This window comes from Poeciliopsis prolifica, unplaced genomic scaffold, assembly GCF_027474105.1.
Source record: "Poeciliopsis prolifica strain line A6 unplaced genomic scaffold, Auburn_PproV2 SCAFFOLD045, whole genome shotgun sequence".
In the NCBI taxonomy this organism is placed as follows: Eukaryota; Metazoa; Chordata; class Actinopteri; order Cyprinodontiformes; family Poeciliidae; genus Poeciliopsis; species Poeciliopsis prolifica.
In genome coordinates this window covers 4,632,753-4,653,528 of record NW_026562420.1, presented here as the reverse complement: position 1 = coordinate 4,653,528, position 20,776 = coordinate 4,632,753, and the positions used below count along the sequence as shown (strand labels likewise).

Below are 20,776 nucleotides of genomic sequence, written 5' to 3'. Positions count from 1 at the left end.
CTCAGAAAAAACAACATCCAGGAAGTCTTTATTTACTTGTGTCAGTGAAAGCAACACCTTCCCATGTCTGCATCAAAACATTGAGATTTACAGATAGATTTAGCAGTCAATCAAGTTTGGAGAACATCCACATTAAGTCTAATTTACGTGTCCTATTATCCCCTTAGATATTATATTACTGTCTATATTTTGTTCTCTACTGTATTTTATTGCTGTATATATATATTTTTTAAGTTATTGGATACAAAATAGAGAGAATGTGAGAAGAGGAAATTGAACTGCTGTGTAAACTGTCTTCACCCACTTCACAGTACGAGAATGAATATAAACATCTAAGTACTTGAAAAAATCTTAACAGTTGATAACTGAAAGAGCAAAGCATGCTGAACTTTATTCAACTAAATGTTTACTAGCAGCCAAAAAAATGAGCACTTTAGAATTTATCTGGAAAATAGATTTGGGGGAAGCCAAGTGCAATAAACAAAGTTAGCAAAAGCGCAAAAACAAAATTTAGTTCTGCCTTTATTGACATGCGTGGCCCTCAGTTTTGTATTAAGGCTGGGCAATATTAGGAAAGCCGGGCGATATTTGATAATGTTGATGAATGTTGGGCCCTGACTTCAATCAAAATATCTACTGACAAATAAACTGTTGGAATGTCTATCTGCTTTGGGTTTGTTGCAAACAGACCCCATGTAGAGAGCAGCTGAACTAAATGAATTACATAGAGGGCTTGATCACATGGTATTTATTTCATTTGCTAATGTCTACTGGAGTCTAAACAGTTCATTGCAAAATAAGTATTGTGCAATTCCAGATTGTATTAGGATACACTATAGTTTCAGTTATGTTAAGACAAACTTTCAGTCTGTCTTAACATAAGGTAATGTTTGCTAAGAAATTTAAAGTAAACCATTTCCTTTAGTCCTAGAAGATGTAACATGTTTCTTACTAAGACCCACATAAAATGCCATCCTGTCTGTCCGTTTCCATGTTACCGATCATTTGCATGTGTATGCATGTTTATTGCATTGCATGTTTTCCTCAGAGATGCAATCTAATGATGGGGGCCACAGCTGTTTTTATTAATGAGCACTCAGTTATGGAAACACAAAGAACATGTCAAAGTGCTGAGCTCCCTCTGAGCCTTCCATTCCTAATGAGGAGCAGAATAACGAAGAGCACCAGGGAGATGAAACAATAGGGACACAGCTCGGAGTGCATAAGGACTACACTGTCAGCTAACTGAGTAATCAGAGCTAAAAGAAATAAAAACAGGAAACAGCCAACACAGGAAGCTCAGCTGCTGTCAGACAGATTCTGTACATTGGTGAAGAAGCCAGCCTAACTGCTGTCAACAAAGGTTAAAGGTGAATCCAACATCTGTACAGGTGACTTAACAGCATACAAGCTGATAGTAAATCAATGGAATTACAGATGTTTGTGTGGGCACAACAGCTATGAGATATAGAGGTCAGAGGCAGTGAAAAAGCTCAAAATTTAAATCGGACAGTGAAGGTGATCAGCTGTATGAGTCAAACTAAATGCAAAGAACCTGAAACATATTACAGTCTATTTCTGCAATAGGAGTATTCAAATTCAAATTCAGTAGAAAAATACAGCTCAATAAATGTTGAATCTGAAGGCTGTTGCTGGTTGCATCATAAGGGTCATGACATGCTCGCTGGTCAATTTATGGGCAACACAGACAATATTTCTGTCCTGGATGCCATCAGCAGTTGGCAAGCTCTGCTAATCCTGGTGCAACAGTTAAAACTCCAAGGTGGCCTAGAAGCACTAAATATTGACCATTACTACTGAGCTAACCAATTACAAAGCCTCATGAAATAAATGCACTCAACCCATCACTTCCATTCCTGGCTGGATCTAACTGCATAGATATATTAATAAAAGACCTGCCATATATTAGCAACACAATTAGACATCACAACTGTTTAAAAAATCCAGCAATTGCAGCAGGTCTGACAGCTAAGGACAAGACCAATAAAATAACAAACTCTATTTTCTCACCTACATCTCAAACCCCCGTATAGAGTAACTTTTATGAGAATGATGATGTCTATTTTTGGGGATCAAAATTTCACTAGCTTGCTATGTTATTTGGATGACCTGATGGTCTTTGCCCCATCTGAACAGGTTGCGATTGATCAGCTCCAGATGGTTTTCTCTCGTCTGGCCGCAAATAACTTAAAACTGTCTCCAAAAAAGCGTCACTTCCTTCCTAGGTCAGTGAAATTTTTGGGTCATGTGATAAGTGAGGATGGTGTAAGCACTGATCCTAGTAAAGTTCAGGCTATCAGTGAGGTATAAGAAACTGATCTTATAGAGTCTGATGGTGAGACACCATGTGCCAGGAAAATTAGATCCTTTCTTGGGCTGGTCCTTTATTATCATCACTTTATCGGGAAGTGCTCTGTCAAAGCTAAACCACTCCTTAGCCTTGTGGCTGAGCTTGGGGCAACAAACCCAAAATCAAAAAGGGTCAGGTTAAACTGTCCCTATCTGACTGGACTGATGAGTGCAAGGAAGCATTTAAAACTTTGAAAAATGATTTGATTTGATAAGTAGTGTTACCTAGGCTCAGGGTTAGGCTCAGGGTTAGGCTCAGGGATAGGCTCAGCAGTATGCTGTATGTGGGGGTAGAAGTCACATATGTGCACCCGGCTTCAGGAGCCAGGCAGTCTGAAGTTCACGGGTCATCTGGTTACCGCCTTCATTTCTCTGTTTCTATAGTGGTTAACTCCTCATCAGTTTGGGACTCAACATCTTTAACTGCGTGATAATATAAGTCATGCTGCCATTGACGCTAGTCCCTGTTTGTTTGTGTTTGCTTTATTTTGTCCTCTTTTTCAGTTATTTGATTTCTCTTGCTGTTATTTGTTCTATTATTTGGTTCACAGGTATTTTGTTGATCAATACCCCAGTTTGCTTTTTGTCACTCTATGATGTACTTGCACTAGAAAAAAAGAGTCTTGGTGCCGTAGTGCTGGTGACTGGTCCCGGTCTCAAGAACACTTTTTCGTCCACATTTGTACTTGGTCTTATGTTGAGATTGAGGACTCTGGATTTTATTTCAAGGCCAGTCAAAAACACCACTGTGGAAATATCACTAAATTGCTAGAATATTCTCCAATTTATTTGTGAATAGAAGTTGTCTGCAAAATCTGTGGTAATACAATTTAGCTACATAAATCATGAAGAATATATCTGTGAAACAAAATCAAGGAGAAGGCAACACGTAAATTCTGAAGGTGGGAACTATGTCAGCCTTTTATCGTCACTTAGAAGAAAAGCACAAGGTAAGGTAAGCTAGGTAATGCTAGAAAAGGTCGCTGTCTAACATAAGCAATTCTTTACCTGGCCCTCACACGAAAAGATACAGTGAATATCAGCTATAGAATTGAAGTTACCTGTGTGGTGTGTTTTAGGGCGCTAGTATCTGTTTCTTGTCAGCTGTTTACCATCCAGCTTTGTGCACAAGCTAATGTCAGCTAATATTATTAGTGCAGATTCTGGTCTTGTCTTGGTCTCAGATACCGTGGTCTTGATTTGTACTTGGTCTCAGGTTAGTTTTTGTCCACATTTGTAGACAAAAATGTGGATCCTAGTTATTCCACTTCAATTGTCTTCTAACTACTATATGTTTAAAAAGCCATCAGAGATTCAAGTATTATTTGAGCTTTTGAAATTTAGCGCCATATGCAACTTTGAAACTACTGAAAGCCTGCATTGAGTATTTCTACAGTGTGATGTTGCAAATTATGAAGTTTCTTATTTAGCTTAATGAATATTAGGCTAATGACAAGAAAGAATAAGTCATCCATTGTCATTCAGAAAGCAGCATTTAGAACAATGTTAGGTGAGCTAAGGAAAATAAAACACAACAAATAGACAAAAGTAAATCTGAGAAGATTATTGTTTTTTTTTTTACCCTTTTTTGAACTGGCCAGGGTTTAGTGATGGCAGAGATGTCACATGCAGTCATCAGCATTGACCTGAGGGAGACGAAGGGACATCATATAAAAATATTGTCCATCAAAGTCATCTTTCCAGTAGAAACTTTGCAGTAGTTCTTAAAAGTCCTTAACCACAATGTCAAATGATGGTAGAAACATAACGTCAAGAATATTTGATCCAATATTTGACCTAAATTTTTAATGAGGTATATCAGGAAAAAAGAGGGTAAAATACAAATGCACAATACACTTTTCAGATCAGATTCTTCTGTGAAGAAAAAATTTTATCCAGATTTTATTTCTGCAGTTTTACATAAAACCTATACATGAACAACTAGATTTCAGGCTAAAATGTTGTACAATATAAGAAATAACTAAACTAATCCCTGTTAAACTAATCACCTCCCTGTTGTAAATAGTTTATTTACTTCTTTCAATTTCAGTCTTTTTGTTCACCTGAGGAGGTCCCTGTGATGGTCATCCTCCCAAACAAACTGGTTGTTCTTGGTCAGCTCAAAGAACTCTTCTCGTCTTCTGATAATACATGCGATGGAAAGCAGTAATTAATATTTTAGTAAACCTTCATACACAAGATTGCTTTAAACTATTTCCTAGTTTGCCTTCACCCACAAATAAACTTCAGTGACATTTTGTTCCTAATCTATAGATGTCAGGCCTCCTTTTACAAGATCTTCAATTTTTCTGGAAAAGTTTTGTACAGGTTTTACGAGTGTTTATAGAATTTTTGACCTTTCTTCCAGGTCACATTTCTGAGGTCAGACACCGATGGTGGACAAGTTGGCCTGACTCACAGTTTCTGCTCTAATTTATCTCAAGTTCGTCCGCATTTAATTTCCTCATCCTTGCCTTTATGGACCTTGTTTTGTTCACTGGTGTTGTGCCATGTTGGAACAGGAAGTGACCATACTCAATCTGTTCTTATGAAGTTGGGATTATAAAACTGTTCAACATGTCTTGGTATGGGGAGCGAAAACTTTTCAGATGACTGAGTGAATGTTTTTAGCTTAAGACCAAATTACCCAGCACACCTCCCTCTGGCCTGTATAGAATTGTTTTCTTTGGTACCCACTTCATATACAGGGCGAGGTCCGTGGCCAGTATTGCCTGCTCAATCATCTTCAGAGTGGTCTTGTACTCTGCCAAAGAGAGACCACTGAGGATCTGGTTTCCCTGGACAGAGAAAACTGTGAGTGTAAACATGTCACATGTTATTGTTTACATCTGGAAATTTGGAGCACAACGCTGGAGTGCAAAAAGTCTACTCTTTAACTTGCCATCCACAACTGTACTGCTGCAATAGAACAAAACCTTTGAAGAACAACTCTGAACCACTCGAATGCTCCTTTTTTCGCACTCTCTCTGTTGGGTAAGCTACACACAGACCTGTTACCATAGCAACTGACTGACAACTGCTCCGCTAGTCAGTCAGGATTCAGCAAGTATTTCCTACACAAAGAACATAACATTTCATCTGTTACAGTTTAATGTTTTCAGGTTTAATGTTCATTTTGCTATTGTTAATAAGTCTGAATTCAGCTAATTTAAACACCTGCTTTACTGATGATCTATCGGAGATTTAATGTGTAGGATGCCTTGTTTGTTTTTAACTGAACAAAAGCACACTGAATTCTGCAGCACATCTACATGCTAAAGCTGTCAAAGTCAAGCTAGCATAGGTGACCTACTTCACTAAACTTTTTTCTGACCTAAAGAAATTTGATAACTTTGGAGTTTATCTCAAGTCAAATAAGTTTATTTATATAGCACATTTACAACAACCTCAGCTGACCAAAGTGCTTCAGAACAATAAATAAATGTTAAATTTCATGTATTTATTTATTTAAAACATTGTGGCTGTAGCTGATATAAACGAGGACAGCAACAGACAGAATTCCTACTTCATAAACCCATACCGTTTTCAGATGGATCCTCATTATTATATCAAAAAAGGAAAGTCATAACATAAGTTATTTAATTTTCAATTTTAAGTTGTCTGTTTTTTACTTTTGCTTTCTTTTGCCATTGACTCACCAAACACACATAAAACTGAATATTTAAGAATATCTTGGCCTGTTGCAATAACAAATTTTGCTGGGTGACTAATTGTCCCAGAAATTATTGCAATAAACAATAATATTGCCTTTTTGAGACTATTGTTAACTAATAACATATGAATTGCATAATAATACAAATACTTGTTGCCATTGTAACTCCCTGTTTGGCAGTGGCTGCAACGCCACATGAACATTGAAAACATTGAACTCTTAAGGTATGGGAAGGCTTTCATACCAACTAATACAGCTGAAAACCTCCAGCATAATAATGATCATCAGTTTATCTTAAAACTGCACATATCCTGACAGTGGTCACTGAAATTTTGGAAACTCTGGACAGCCTTGGACTATGATACCAGCCAGACCCAGTGACCAATGAAGCAGTGAATGTCACCACCAGCCAACACAATACCTGGAGGAGACGGAGGCACTGTGAAAGGAAGCGCAAGCCTGGCAGCCAGGAGGGACTAACAGCGAAGCTAAGGCGTCACCCTAGGAGAACGCCATTCCCATCTATCTTGCTCGCTAACGTTCGGTCTCTGGAGAAGAAAATGGACTAAAAGCTGGATGTAACATCAAATCGTGAGATGAGTAACTGCTGTGCCATAATTCTAACTGAGACATGGCTAAACTTCTCTATTCCCAATAACATTGTCAACATTGTGGGAATGACACTATTCTGTTTGGACAGGAGCAGAGCACTCAGTGGTGAAGCCAGATGGGGCAGCGTTTGCATCTAGACTAATAACAGCTGGTGCATTAATGAGGTCTCATCTCATGGCTCTCCAGACATCGAGTTTTTGACTATGAAATTCAGACCTTTATTTATGCCTGGGGAATTTAGCATCATCATCGTCACTGCTGTTTATATCCCTCCTAGTACCAACATTAAGGAGGCTCTGAGTGTGCTCTACAACTCCATCAGTGACTTGCAATATATACATCCGGAGGGTGTTGTCATTGTTGCTGGAGACTTCAAACAGGCCAATATGAAGACAGTTCTCCCTCATTTCCATCAGCATGTGAACTTTGCAACTGGAGGCTCAAATACCCACTAGAGGCTCAGGGGTGGGCTTTCCTGGTCCTGGAGGGCCGGTCTCCTGCAACTTTTAGATGTATCTCTACTTCAACACACCTGAGTCAAATTATGAGGTCATTAGCAGGACTCTTGAGAACTTGACTGCATTTAGGAGGTGATTCAGCTATTGGATTCAGGTGTGTTGGACCAGGGAGACATCCAAGAGTTGCAGGCACTGGCCCTCGAGGACCAGGAGTGCCCACCCCTGCACTAGATAGAGCTTACACAAATATGAAGGCAGCATTCAAGGCAGCACCACAGCAACTTTCTGTAATGTTAATTCCTGTATATAAGTTCCTGATCTTCAGAGGAAAACCCTTTGAGAAGCAGGTGACAGTTGGGCCCGCAGGAGCCGTGTCAGCATCACAGGACTGTTTTGAATGCATAGATTGGGATGTGTTCAAGGAAGCTGTAACTGCAAACAATCACACCAATGTTGAGGAGTATGCCAAATCAGTGTCTGCATACAACCTGAAGTATTGTATATGGAGGACGTCTCAAGACCAAGCTCATCACAAGGGCACAAGGGCAAATCGCAAACCCTGGGTGACAAAGGTGGTGTATAAGATGCTGGAGGCATGAAACTGTTTTTAAATGTGGGGACAGAGAGATGCTCTGGTCAGTCAGAGGTGACTTAAACCACGACCTCAGAGTTGTACAACGTACCTATGCTCAGAAAATTCAGGAATTTGTCAATGAATCAGCAAACACCAGGCGCATGTGGCAAGGCATCAGGCCAATCACAGACTACAAGGCTGTTTCTTTGTCTTGTGAGAACAGTAAGACTATTTTAATGCACTTAACAACTACTTTAGTCGGTGAAGCCCTCAATAACACTCCTGTGAGAAAATCCACTCCTCAACCAGGTGAACAGATACTCAACTGGAGACAGCTCATGTTCAGGACCTTGAGAAGTCTCAACATGGATAAGTAGCAGGTCCTGATGACTGACCAGGTCTGGTTCTCAAGAACTGTGCTGACCAGCTGCTTTACATCCTCACTGACTAACACCTCGCTGAACTGTGCTGCTTCAAGACTGCCATCATCATTCTAGTGTCCAAAAAACCCACAAATTCATCACTGAATGACTACTGCCTGTTACACTCACTCCCATCATGAAGTGTTTTGAGAGGCTGGTGAAGGATCATCTCAAAACTTCCCTCCTCTTTGATTCACTCCTGTTTGCCTGCCGCTCCAACCGCTGCACAGAGGAAGCTGTTTCCACCACACTGCACCTGAGCCTGAATCATCTGAAGTCCAGAGCTGTTTCTGGACTTCAGCTCAACATTCAACACAATCGTCTCCCAGCACCTGCTGAGCATACTAGCTCCCCTTGGGCTCAACACCCCCCTGTGTAACTGGCTGTTGGATTTCATCACAGACAGACCCCAGTTTTGAGGGTTGGTAAAAATACTACAAGGGCCATCTCCCTCAGCACTTATTCCCCCCAGGGCTGCATACTGAACCCACTGATTTTCACCCTGATGACTGCTAAGCAATGTTCAGTATGAACCACATCATTAAGTATGCAGATGATACAACAGTCGTATGTGTCATCAAGGACAACACACTGGCCTACAGAGAGGAGGTGAAATATCTGGTGGACTGGTGTCATGCAAACCATCGAATCCTGAATGTCAATAAAACAAAAGAAATTGTCGTTCATTTCAGGAAACATCAGCCAAGTCACACACCCCTCCTCATCAATGATGCCACAGTGGATCAGGTCAGGAACAGTCAATTCCTGTGGATACAGGTCACTTACACTTTGACCTGGTCCCTCCAAACCTCTGGCCTGGTGAAGGAAGCGCAGTAGTGTCTGAACTTTTTATGTCGGATGAGAAAAGCAAACCTCCCTCCTCCCATCCTCAGCACTTTCTTCAGAGGGACAATAGAGAGCATATTGACCAGCAGAATCTCTGTCTGATCTGGAGCATCTAACACCTCTGATTAGATGCTGTTTGCATTCAAATCCTCTGTTGTAAGGAGGTGGGCTGGGGGAGCAATTGCCCATGTTGCCCATATCAGAAAACACCACTGTTTTCTACTGTTTTACGACATAGCACCTGTACAGGTTCAGTGGTTCACCACAGTCATTCAGTTTCAATCTAAGCGCTGTTAGTTTGCCGCTTCCACGTTCGGCTTTTAAACCTGCGTTTCCCCGGTTTGCTCCTCCTCACCGGGCTTTATGCTACGCTCTGTGGTTGGAGACCTGGCAGGTAACTGAGATAATTGTTCATTCAAGATGGAGTTTGTGTTGTGAGTCGCATATCCTCTTCCAGAAGAGCAAACATGCAGGCTTGTGATGCAGTGATTTGTGCACCTTTCCTTTATACATTCCAATTTGCTGCAAATAGAGGGCAAGTGCTGGTCCACCCTGTCGCCACCCTAACCCTACACTGTATATTGTTCTATGATATTATATTTTCTGACCTTGGTTAGGCCTGATGTTGTCAAAAATCTGATTTTGAAGTTGAAAGTAACTTTCTGTTTGTCAGTTTATGTTCTTGTCACTGTTATCCTGGTTAAGATAATGTAATGCGTAAGATCTCTGGTGTTAAATAAAGAACATAACAAAATTAAGTTAAGCCTCATTTGTGTGTAACCTGTTGACAAACTTGAATTTAGTTAATTAGAAAATAATTAATTTAAAAAACATTGGTTGATGGAAAGCTAATTTTAGTTGTTAAAGTAACATAATTTATGTTTAGTGAACAAATAAAACATAAGTTTACTGAAAGTGTTTGTTTTGTCAGACTAACAAAAAAGTGAAGTTAGTTCAATTAACATCCATTTTGTCAATCTCAAGTGACTTGAAGTAGTTGGGTTAATTCATTCATTTTATCTTAGTTAAATATAAAATCATTAGGTTAGATTGCTATATCAGTTTTGCTTTCAACTAACATAATGCAATTATGTGGAATCTGTTGACATAAAAAATTATGTTAAGTCAATGATTCATTTCTTTGCCCAGTCTTCATCTTGAGAAAATTTGATCAGATATCACATGTTGTTTTCACACTAAACCGCAAGAGGGCGCTCTAGGCCTGTGTTCTTCTACCTCTGGAGTTAGCGGAGTTGTTTACAAGCGACAGCGAAGATTTATTGATTTGGAGTGACACGGATTGCTTGGTAAACTTGTTAGCATGTTATTGATGCTATAACTATAGCATCAAATAACTATAGCATCAATAACATATCTTAATATGTTAACGTACCAGGCACGTTCTCAGTTTGTTGTTTGTCATATAACGTCAGCATACTGTACAATTATTCAGCCTGTTGTTGCCTCTATTCTATTTTTATTTTAAATTGCCTTTCAAGATGACATGTCTGTTCCTGGTGCTGGATTTTATCAAATAAATTTACCCCAAAAATGCGACTTATATATGTATTTTTCTTCTTTATTATGTATTTTATGGCTGGTGGGACTTGTAGTCCGGAAAATACGGTAATTATAATCGATGGCCTCTATTGTAAACGTAAATGGAATTTATCATGACAACAATACATGAAAATTCTTACGATAAGAAATTTATCACAATAAATATATGATAAAATTAAGCAGGTTATGTCTCATCATTGGAGAAAAAATTAATTTTGATGTTTGCTGAAAGTTTGAATTTCAATTTACCCCTTCAGCACTGTTACCAGCTGTTTATTTTCATCAACTGTCTCTAGATGTAAACGATGTGATGAATCAATTGAATTGTTGGAACTCAATCTGGTGTCATCTTTGTTTTCTCTTGTTACTCAATGTATAATAGGACAGACATTTTTTATCTTTAACGTTTACAATCGATCTTGATTTAGATGTTGCTGACTCCAATTATTTTGACTAAATACACATTATTGCACACTATGACACAGTCAATAGTAAAAATGAAATCTTCACTTCCTCATCCATACAAATTCATACCTTATGACACACACACTCACACAAACACACCCAATTTAATTCAGTTTCAATATAGTTTATTTAACGTCGTCAATTCACAATGCAGCTCATCTGAAGGTACTTTACAAAAACGTCCCAGCACACAAATCCCATTGCTGCACATTCACCTGTCACATTATGAATTTGGTATTTTGGTATTGATTAGGTATTTCTCAATCTAAACCAGAACTTTTCTCAAGCTTACTCTGTGTCACAAACAGAGTTGCTCTGTTAAAGTCATGGCCTTTTCCTGTGGTTGTAATTTATGTACATTTATATAATGTGAGCAGATTTTAATAGTTAAGGTTTGATGCCTCAGTCATGCTATACAAATAAGATGTTGGAGTGGATATTGTGTTTGTGTATGTAGGATACATACAGGGCTATTGAGGATCATGAGGCACTGGTCAAAGTGGTGATGCTCCATGGTAGAGTGACAGTACAGCTGGGCCAGTGGGTGATCACTCCTGGACAATGATGACATAGCAATAGCCTGCACTATAAATCCATTGATTACATGCTTAGCCTCCATCTCCCCCTTTCCTTCTGTACCTCTGAATGTAGGAGTTGTTGACTCCCCTGTGGTCCAAGTCATGGCAGAGAGTTGCAATCATCAGGGCCAAGATCTCCACGTCATTCAGGTTATTCTGTCCAAAAAGGAATGGAATTACTTCCATAGAACTACTATCACTTATTATGTCCGGTACAGAAATGAGTGACAAACCAGTCAATACCTAAAGAAATACTGTAAATTATTAGAAGAGCAGATGTTACAAGACAGTCTGACTCCTTGAAGTGAAAACTAAATAAACAAAGAATGACTCAAGACTTTTGCACACTACTATCTAAGCTGTGAACACCACTGCACGATTTTATGTGGTTATGTTTTCAGTTGTGCGACGAGGAGTTAGCCTACAAGCAAAGCTATTCAAACCTAGGTAGTGTCTCAACATGGAGCAGCAGCTCATGTCAGCATTCACAGGACGGCCTTTCTAAAGAAGCTCCCTGGATGATCAGCTCTGGAAAGCTGAAAGCCAAGAATAACACTTTGTACCAATCGGATGGTGAAAAAGAACAGATTAAAAACTATAAATACCTTTGGTGAAAAAGGTTTTAAAATTGAAAATGCTTATTTGGTCAATATAGGGATTTTTAAAAATTAAAATATGATTAATTTTGATTAATTATAGACCCTGCAAATAACTCAATTAAAAAAATATGGAGTCAACCAACTAATAAAATGATTTTTATTCTGCAAAGGAGTTTGTACTTATCTCTCAAACACTGACAAAGCAATGGAAATATAGTCATTTTTAATCTTACAGATTTAATCTACAAAATATATATTTTTCAAGTTTTTAAATTATGCTTTTTTTTAAAGATGGCTCATGGAATGTTATTTGTACAAGTCGTTGAGGCCGGAAGGTGTCTTTACCATCACTCCAATTTCTAACTCCCTCCACAGATCAACACTTCAAAACATTAATATAACTTCTATTCCAGGAAATATGCCAGTCAAATAAAAACAAAATCTTGATGTGAATAATTTTGGACTGAATATTTAACCCTGTATGTAAAATACAGGGGTAAATGTACTTTTCTCTTACTTCATGGGTAATGGACAAGTAAACCCAGTTCTCATTATTAAATATTATTAAAATTAAATATTTCCTGAGGGAGTCTTCCCAAGGGATCAATAAAGTCAAGTCTAAGTCTAAGTCTAAGTCTATTATTCAGAATAGATATTGTAGCTTTATACAGCTTTATAGAAAATGGCCCTGAATAAATGAGGATGTTGCTGAGTGTATAGAAGCTTCTGGCATCATTGAAAATCAGAACCTACCTGTAAGCGTCCTGACTTGAGCAGAGCAAACATGCACTGTGCCGTGTTCAGTGCATGTCTCCAGTTGTGATAGGCCACGCTCTTCCTGTAGTTCTTCCTGACACTCAGAACCCACTGGCACAAGGTCTGCAGAGGATAAAAGAAGCAGTGAAAGTTTGACAATCATTAGAGGAGCCAAGGCTCTTGCTGTTTCTAGAAATGTTTTTTTGTTGTTGCATATTTTGAAATATTGGACTAGAAAAGGTCAATGGAAATATTTTCACAAAAACCACTTGCTTGGCGTAGTTTTTGGCTTTTCCGAAAAAAAGTTAAAGCACTAGACTGAAGAATTTGAGATTAAAATAATTACTTATTTAAGCAATTAGAAATATTACTTAGGAAATGGTTTGGTATTCCACTGGTGCTGTTCTTCCACATACATGATTTCAAATTTCTCCTTTTGAAGTTTCCTTATAGATGACAAAACATATAGAGGACCGCCTCCCTGGCAAGGAGAGGTTGCAGGATAACTTTTCCTACCTGACAGAAGTGACAATAATAAAGGAATGAATGCCGGTAGGTTTTCTGTATCTTGTGTGTATGTTGTTGTTTCATCGTACAGATCAATGTTTCAATGACTGAATGAATATGTCATGTCTTAAAATGTATGGGATAATTTTTCACTTCTCATCATAAAATTGTAGAAATTTCCTCTTATATAATCGGTGGGATGGAATAATTAATGGTAAATATTACATATTTACTTATAAAAAGGAGGGAAATTGTGGTGGAAAATTACTACAAGTTAACATCTACTAGTCATGTTATATTAAATTCTTGTGAACTCTCACCAAAAGAACTATTTGGGTTACATGTACAAGGTTGGAAGTTGTTTTCTACAGCTGAATCAGAACCAGACGACAGTTTATCCTTGGTATGAAACTCAAGTGTTGTCTCTGCCTGGTGGAGCTTTTCACTCAGACATTCTTCATTAGTCCTACAAGCTCTCTGTATTCTGCACAATATATTAAGTGATTTCACCAGACAGTTCTTGGTAAAATAGTTTTTCCACAAATTCTTACGTAGAAAACTTCCCAATCCACAGATGGTTCTGTGCCTTACCAGGGGAACAAAACTCCAAACCTGCAGCAGAGAAGTGCAGACTATCCATTTTGCTGAAATATGTGATCCATGCTAGTTAGCAAACTTCATTTTATCTACAGCCATGAGAGGACTCTCAACATCTGGCAAAATTGTTCAGCCTAGTTGATCCGCTCCAAACTCATAGAAATACACCAAATTCATGTTCTTTTATTTTTTTAAATTCTTTTATGTAACACTTTAAGTGCTCATTCAATATTAGCATGACAATTGGATTGGAACTAAGCCAATCAGTCTCTTAAAGCGCCCAGAGACGATTGGCTGCCCTCTAGAGGAGGCATTTCAGAGCAATAAAGTCAAAAACAGACAAGCTGTTGTTGCCTTGACCACAGCTATTTCATCTAAAAATTGATCGACATTCATTTGTTTATTTGAATTGCCTTAGAGAGTTCCTAGTTTTTGCATTTTGTTGTGCTTTTTTTCTTGCACAAAATATGAGAGCATAACATCCATGATACACAGTGGAAAAATGTTATTGGAACCACACTGGTCACATAAAGTAAAGCAAAATTGAAAGCAAGTAGGATTTTTAAAGGTGTTTAGCAGGACAAACAGTGTGAACCAAACTTGACTATTTCAGGTGTTTGTGCAGTTTGAGTGAAGACTGTTTCCTGCTGTTCTATGAGCTCATCAGGAACAGTATGCAGAAATAATTCAAGCAAGGCACCACAAGAACAGCATTATTCAGCTAATCAAATTCTGGCTGATTTTCTCCATAGTAATCATAAAATTATTATAGATTAGAATGAATGACTGCAGCAATGAATCTTCTGGAATACTAATAATGTACTATTATTAGTACAATAACTCTGAGTCAGTGTGCTTCCTGGGTGGTCAGAGTCAGTTCTGTGTGTTGGTGTCACACTGACAGACAGTCTGCTCTGCTCCAGCCCCTCATTTTCTACAATCAAAGCTGTTTTTGTGACACACTGCAGAGGCCACCTTCTGCTGATATTAACACAGTTAAAAATGTATCTCTGCATTTTGAGCTCACTGTACACATTTGTACTCATAAAAAAATACCATTGTGAACAATGTGTGCACTATCTTACCTCAGACAGTATTTAATTATTTGTTTTACATATTTTAGTTTGGTCCTTTTTTTTGTCATTACTTCATCTTTATTATTGTATTTTATTCATTCTTAAAACTTTTGACAATCTCATTGCTATCTGCTCCTTTGTCAACTTATAAAGTGGAATGCATATAGCTGTAAAAGACAGATGAATGTAACTATAGAAAAGTGTCACTATTTGTTAAAACTAAGTAAAAAAATGCATTTACTCACTATGATGCACTGATCTTACTGCTGAGAAAAAAAGTCAATAGTTTTTGCAATGAATAAAATAGGGAACCTGTTTATATAGAAGCAATAATACACAACTAGCTAGCAAGAGTACATTAGAACCTCGTTCATTCAAACAATCCTACAGTAACTACTTTGAGACAGAGAAGGCATAAAAGAGGCGACTCAAACATTTGCATGACAGAAAAGTCCCACAACAAAAAAGACAACATAGAATGTGAGATGAAATAGTCGTGCCACAAAATTTAAGACCTTTGATTAACATATTGTTTAAAAAAATGAATTGAAGACATTGCAAGGACTTACTTTTAGACATGTGAATTTAAGATTTTAAGAACAGACACCCTGTTTCCATACACCACATTCAAACACATATACACAGTTTTTTCTGTCTGAAGTTAAATCAGACCAAACTTTTCAAGTTTTAGGTTAGTTTGAATTACCAAAATAATTATATATGCTAAAAGCCCCTAAAATAGTTTTGGCAACTTTCTTACATATTTCTTTTATAAATAATGAAGTGGAAATAAACTATGTCTTATCCATCATATAGCATCATATATATATATATATATATATATATATATATATATATATATATATATATATATATATATATATATATATATATATATATATATATATATATATATATATATATATATATATATATATATATATATATAGCATTTGAATTAACTGGGATGAGCAGGAATGAGGGGCTCATACATCTGCATGCATATTTATATTTCAAGCTTACAAAGTTAGGCATAGCGATTAATTGTGATTAATTACAGCACCAGAGTGAGATTAATTTGATTAATAATGTTAATCAATTGACATTATTGATTATATATAATTAAAGAAATCCAAGGTATGTAGGAAAAGAAGAGAAGAATAATAAAATACATTAATGATACAGAATGTAGGCGAGTTCTTACGGTGTACTTCATCTGGAAGTTCTGGATCAGTTTGAGGTCAATAAACATGCGGATAGTGGCCAGAGTGGTTTCAGTGTCTGACAAGTCGAAATCACTGAAACTGAAATCCAGCAGATGCAGCGACTGTGCCGAAGGAACTGTGGTCACCTGCAAACACCAACACACACCCATCAGTTAGAGAAGACTGCAGAAGTGAACCTTATGCAGTGTTCAGTTGGACATTAACAAGGAGTAGATCATCATTTTGCTTGTTTTTGATGACATTAGAACCTCAATAAGGTCTTTATGAAGGTTTCTTGTGTCTGATCAGATGATTCAGACTCTTTGTAGCAATTCTGGATTATGTGCTGTTATTTTAACTTTCAACTTCATGTTCTCTGTTTTTTCTCTTCATAGAAGATGCATCTGGTATGCTTAGTTGCAATATCTTAATGGATGGTGACATTGGTCATCAGCTTGTTGTTCTTCTTCTACATAGTTGATACACTTGTCTCATGGAGGACCAAATCTAGCAAAATAGTTTGTTTTTCCTTTTCCTTATACAAGTGTTTATTCTTTTTAAATTCCTTCATCTACTTTCTTTGCTTTTCCTTTTTTCCCCCATTTCTGCCTTCTTAGTTATAGCTAATGAAAACATGGCATTTAAGATTGAAATATTACATCAGCAGTGAAAAAAATGTTTGAAAATGAAAGTCCCACAAACATTTAATGAAGTTTTAATCTTTCCCTGAGGAAGTTGTGCTTCCTCAGGGAAAGATATACTATTCAGACATATCCCAAAATATCAGGATATAAACCAACTGGAGTAAATCTGATGCCATGCCACCATGACAACAAGTCAAGCGTACATGGCAGAAATTGTTTTAGGTGGGTCCCAAAGAGCATGAAATATCTGGGAATACAGCTCAGACAAGACCTAGAGGATCGAGTCTGAATTTTAAATCAAATCTACAAAAATCACAAACAAATATAGAAGAGTGGGATAAAACGCTGCTATAAAACCATCTAGGGAAAGATTCATATTAAAATGATGATTGTGCCAAAAAATAATTTTAGATAAAACACCAGACTGGATGCATACTGAGACCAAACTATGCTCACCATTTATTCCCAAACCCAAGTTCACCACATTTCTGGATGTTCTGTGTTTTAATGCTAGTCAAGTAGGCAAAATTCTTTCGCTGGGCCACAAAACAACGCAAACTACACGATACGTATTAGAAAAGAGATGATGGGTAGCATTTATTTTTCCTCTGATGTCTGGCTCAATTCTTCTCTGCTAATGGCTCCTGGACGAGATTCATCCCGGAGTTCTGGTGCTTCTCAAAATACAGATGGTTTTCCTCATGGTTCACCATGTCAGCCATGGGCCGCCGTCTTCTATACCGAGAAGAGTAATCAGATGTTAAAGCATATATGTAGCTCAAAAATCACAAACATACATGTTTGGACAAGTTATACACCAGTTAAATGAACACAGGCATATTTACTTTATATGCATACAAACATGTTTATCATTAACAAACATACAAAACTGGAATTGAAATTTAAAGGTACAAACTTAAATAACTGCTTGTTTTGTAAGTATTAAACATAAAGTCATTAACAAAATGATACCAACCTAGTTTTCTTCAAGTTTCTTCATTTAAATGTCTGGTAAAACTAATTCCCATGTCTTCATGACTGCATAGACAACCATGAAATACAATATAAAGCAGAGAAATATGGCTGCACTCTGTTCACTTCAGCAGCATGACCGGATGGACAGCGGTGTGTTGCATGCGAGTCTGTGGATGTCAGGGTGGTGGTCAGGGTGGTGGTCAGGGTGGTGGTCAGGGTGGTGGTCAGGGTGGTGGTCAGGGTGGTGGTCAGGGTGGTGGTCAGTCGGCCTCCGACGCAGACCTGCAAGGCTTGTTATTCTTCTCATTCTCTAACTTCAACAAAAACAGTTCATTCTTCCATGCTCCATAGAGTTGCCTCTGATTATTGCAGTTTTCTTAAAATGTACTGAAAAACTTGCTCCTCATTGCTGCACCTCAGCTGGTCACTTTGGAGGACGCCTGAAGCTTCAATCAGAAGCCAACTTCAGTGGCTGCTTTGTCCAAACTATGAAAATGCTGTCAGTGAACCTCTGAGTCCGTTAGAACCGCTAACTGAAACCCGTTGTGTCTGAGCATTCACAGGAAAAATAAGAAAATTAGGAGTTATAACACTATTTTCTAATGCAGTCATTAGCTTCAGTTCATCTATAAACTGCTGGACACTGCCTTCCTCATTTGCATAATGAGGCAGAAATGCATAAAGAAAAGTTAATAAAGGAGATGATTCAATGTAAAAGGAACAAACTCTTGCATAAGGAAAGGCAAATGAAAAAAAATATTTTCAAGAAATAAATTTTTTGATGAAAATGCATGTGTAAAGGAAAAGGAAAAACAAAAATGATATATTACTACTTTTGTTTTTAACTATGTCCGTTTTGGTCCTCCATACAGACTTCCAGTGTTCATTGGCTAAGCTTTTACTGTGTCAAACTGTATCTGCTCTTTTTCAGCCTATAAGCCTTTAAAACAGGTTCAGAGCTGATCTGTTTAGCTGCTACCATTAACTTTTAACTTTCCTTTAAAATACAAAGTACTCCTCGATCAGTGTTGCTATGTTTTATCAAACCTGTCTTCTCAAAGCTTTAGGTCAGGAGTCTGCAACCTTTACAAGATAGAGAGTCATTCTTGACCTCAGTCTGGACAATATAAGCTCATTTAGAACCACAAAACTTATGTTGTCTTGATACATTTCTTCTGGCAAATTGGTAATTTAAAAAAAAAAGAACTAGATAATTTGCACACATTTTCCTCTGGGGCGTATCGTTGAAGACGGTCCATAGAGCCACACACGGCTCCACAGCCGCAGGTTTAAAGGCCCTGACCCAGGCCGTCATGGCAGAACCTGATTCAGGTTTTGGCTCTGTTGGAGATTTCCTAATTGTTATCGAGGAGTTTTCCTTTTCACTGTCTGCGTTCATCCAGGAGGAGTGAATGCTGCAGGTCAAAGACTCCATGCAATCTGCTGGGTTTCCTTTGACAGAAAACTTTTCCACCAATTTGAAAAAAATCAACTGAATGTAACTGCTTTGTTTGATAGCTGTGATTTATAATCTACATAGTTAATCAGAAATCTGTTTGTATGATTGTGGTATTTTCTGAATGATACATTTAATTTATAAAGCACTTTTCAAGCCACTCAAAAATACTGTATAGTTATAGAGATTAAAAGCAACGGCAAGCCAGCTGAGAAATATGAAAGAAATTATCTTTCATATTTAACATTATCACACAGTGAGAATTTCATACTGACTTATCATTCTTGTTTAGTTTGTTTTATACAGGCCATGGTTAGCAAGCTAATTATGGCCTGTAAAGCCTGAAATAGAGTCTCTGGGTGTTTGGGAACTATTTCAGCATCAGGCAGCTAAATAACTTCTCCTGCTATTCCAGTTGTGAATTTGAACAGGAAGCGGCCATTTTGAGCTGTTTTTACTGGAGCCTTTGTGCTAATTCAGTTGTGTTACATTTCATGACTGTCATCAAACAGAAGGTCAGCTCTTTGTGACCTTTAACCCCTTATTTCCGTGTCACTGTGCCTCCAGTTTCATATTGATGCTTGTATCATACATGCAGTTTGAAATGTTGATTTACAGCAGTTACCTGGAGTTCCTGGGTTTCCTCCTCAGTGGCAGAGGCATGATATGATAAAACCTGGAGGACACAGACAAATCAAGTTCAGCAGCATGTGGCAGTTCATGCTGTATATATGGAAATACAGTGGATATGGAAACTATTCAGACCCCTTTAAATTTTTCACTTTGTTTCATTACAGCCACTTCCTAAAATCAAAACAGGAAGAATGGCTGGCACAGGATTCCCAAATCCAGCGGTGAGTTTGCTGCACTGGAATAAAGGGGCCCAATATTATTCCATGCCCCACTTTGCAGTTTTTTGTTAAAAAACTTTAACATGTCCAATAAATTTCGTTCCACCCCACGACTATGTTCCACTTGTTGTTGTTGATTCTTCACAAGATAATAAAAATTTTAGATGTTTATGGTTGAAGCCTGAAAAGCGGCAAAAGGTTGTGAAGTTCAAGCGATCCAATCCTTTTGTAAGGTACTGGACATGCTTGAAACAATGCAAGAGGAAGGCCAAACCTAAACACTAAGAGAAAGTGCTGTATAGACACATATTTATTTCCATTTTATATGATGATATGATTAAGCTAAGGTCTAACAAGAGATTCTCCATTAGATTTATGTCTGGACTAGGCCATGGTAATAAAAAAGGTGCTTTGATCCAAACTGTAGCTCCAGCTTTTGGAGGTCATAAAGACCACGTTTCCATCTGTTGACCTTTGTGCAGCAACAGCCACAGCCTCCCAGACACTCATCAGAGATGTGAAGCGTTTTCCTTCTCCATAAATCTCCTGATT

General features: G+C 37.7%; 1 protein-coding gene across 1 annotated transcript in view; it reads right to left on the bottom strand.

The window, feature by feature from the left end:
- pde5ab (phosphodiesterase 5A, cGMP-specific, b) overlaps positions 1 to 20,776 on the bottom strand; it is a 75,315-nt gene that overhangs the window by 2,618 nt on the left and 51,921 nt on the right. Inside the window, exons 12-19 of the mRNA XM_055056568.1 lie at positions 19,999 to 20,049; positions 16,298 to 16,444; positions 12,911 to 13,036; positions 11,620 to 11,714; positions 11,447 to 11,534; positions 5,068 to 5,168; positions 4,434 to 4,511; positions 3,953 to 4,016 (exon numbers count right to left, since the gene is read on the bottom strand). Coding sequence (XP_054912543.1) covers positions 3,953 to 4,016; positions 4,434 to 4,511; positions 5,068 to 5,168; positions 11,447 to 11,534; positions 11,620 to 11,714; positions 12,911 to 13,036; positions 16,298 to 16,444; positions 19,999 to 20,049 — 750 coding nt within the window. The remainder of the gene's footprint in view (positions 1 to 3,952; positions 4,017 to 4,433; positions 4,512 to 5,067; positions 5,169 to 11,446; positions 11,535 to 11,619; positions 11,715 to 12,910; positions 13,037 to 16,297; positions 16,445 to 19,998; positions 20,050 to 20,776) is intronic.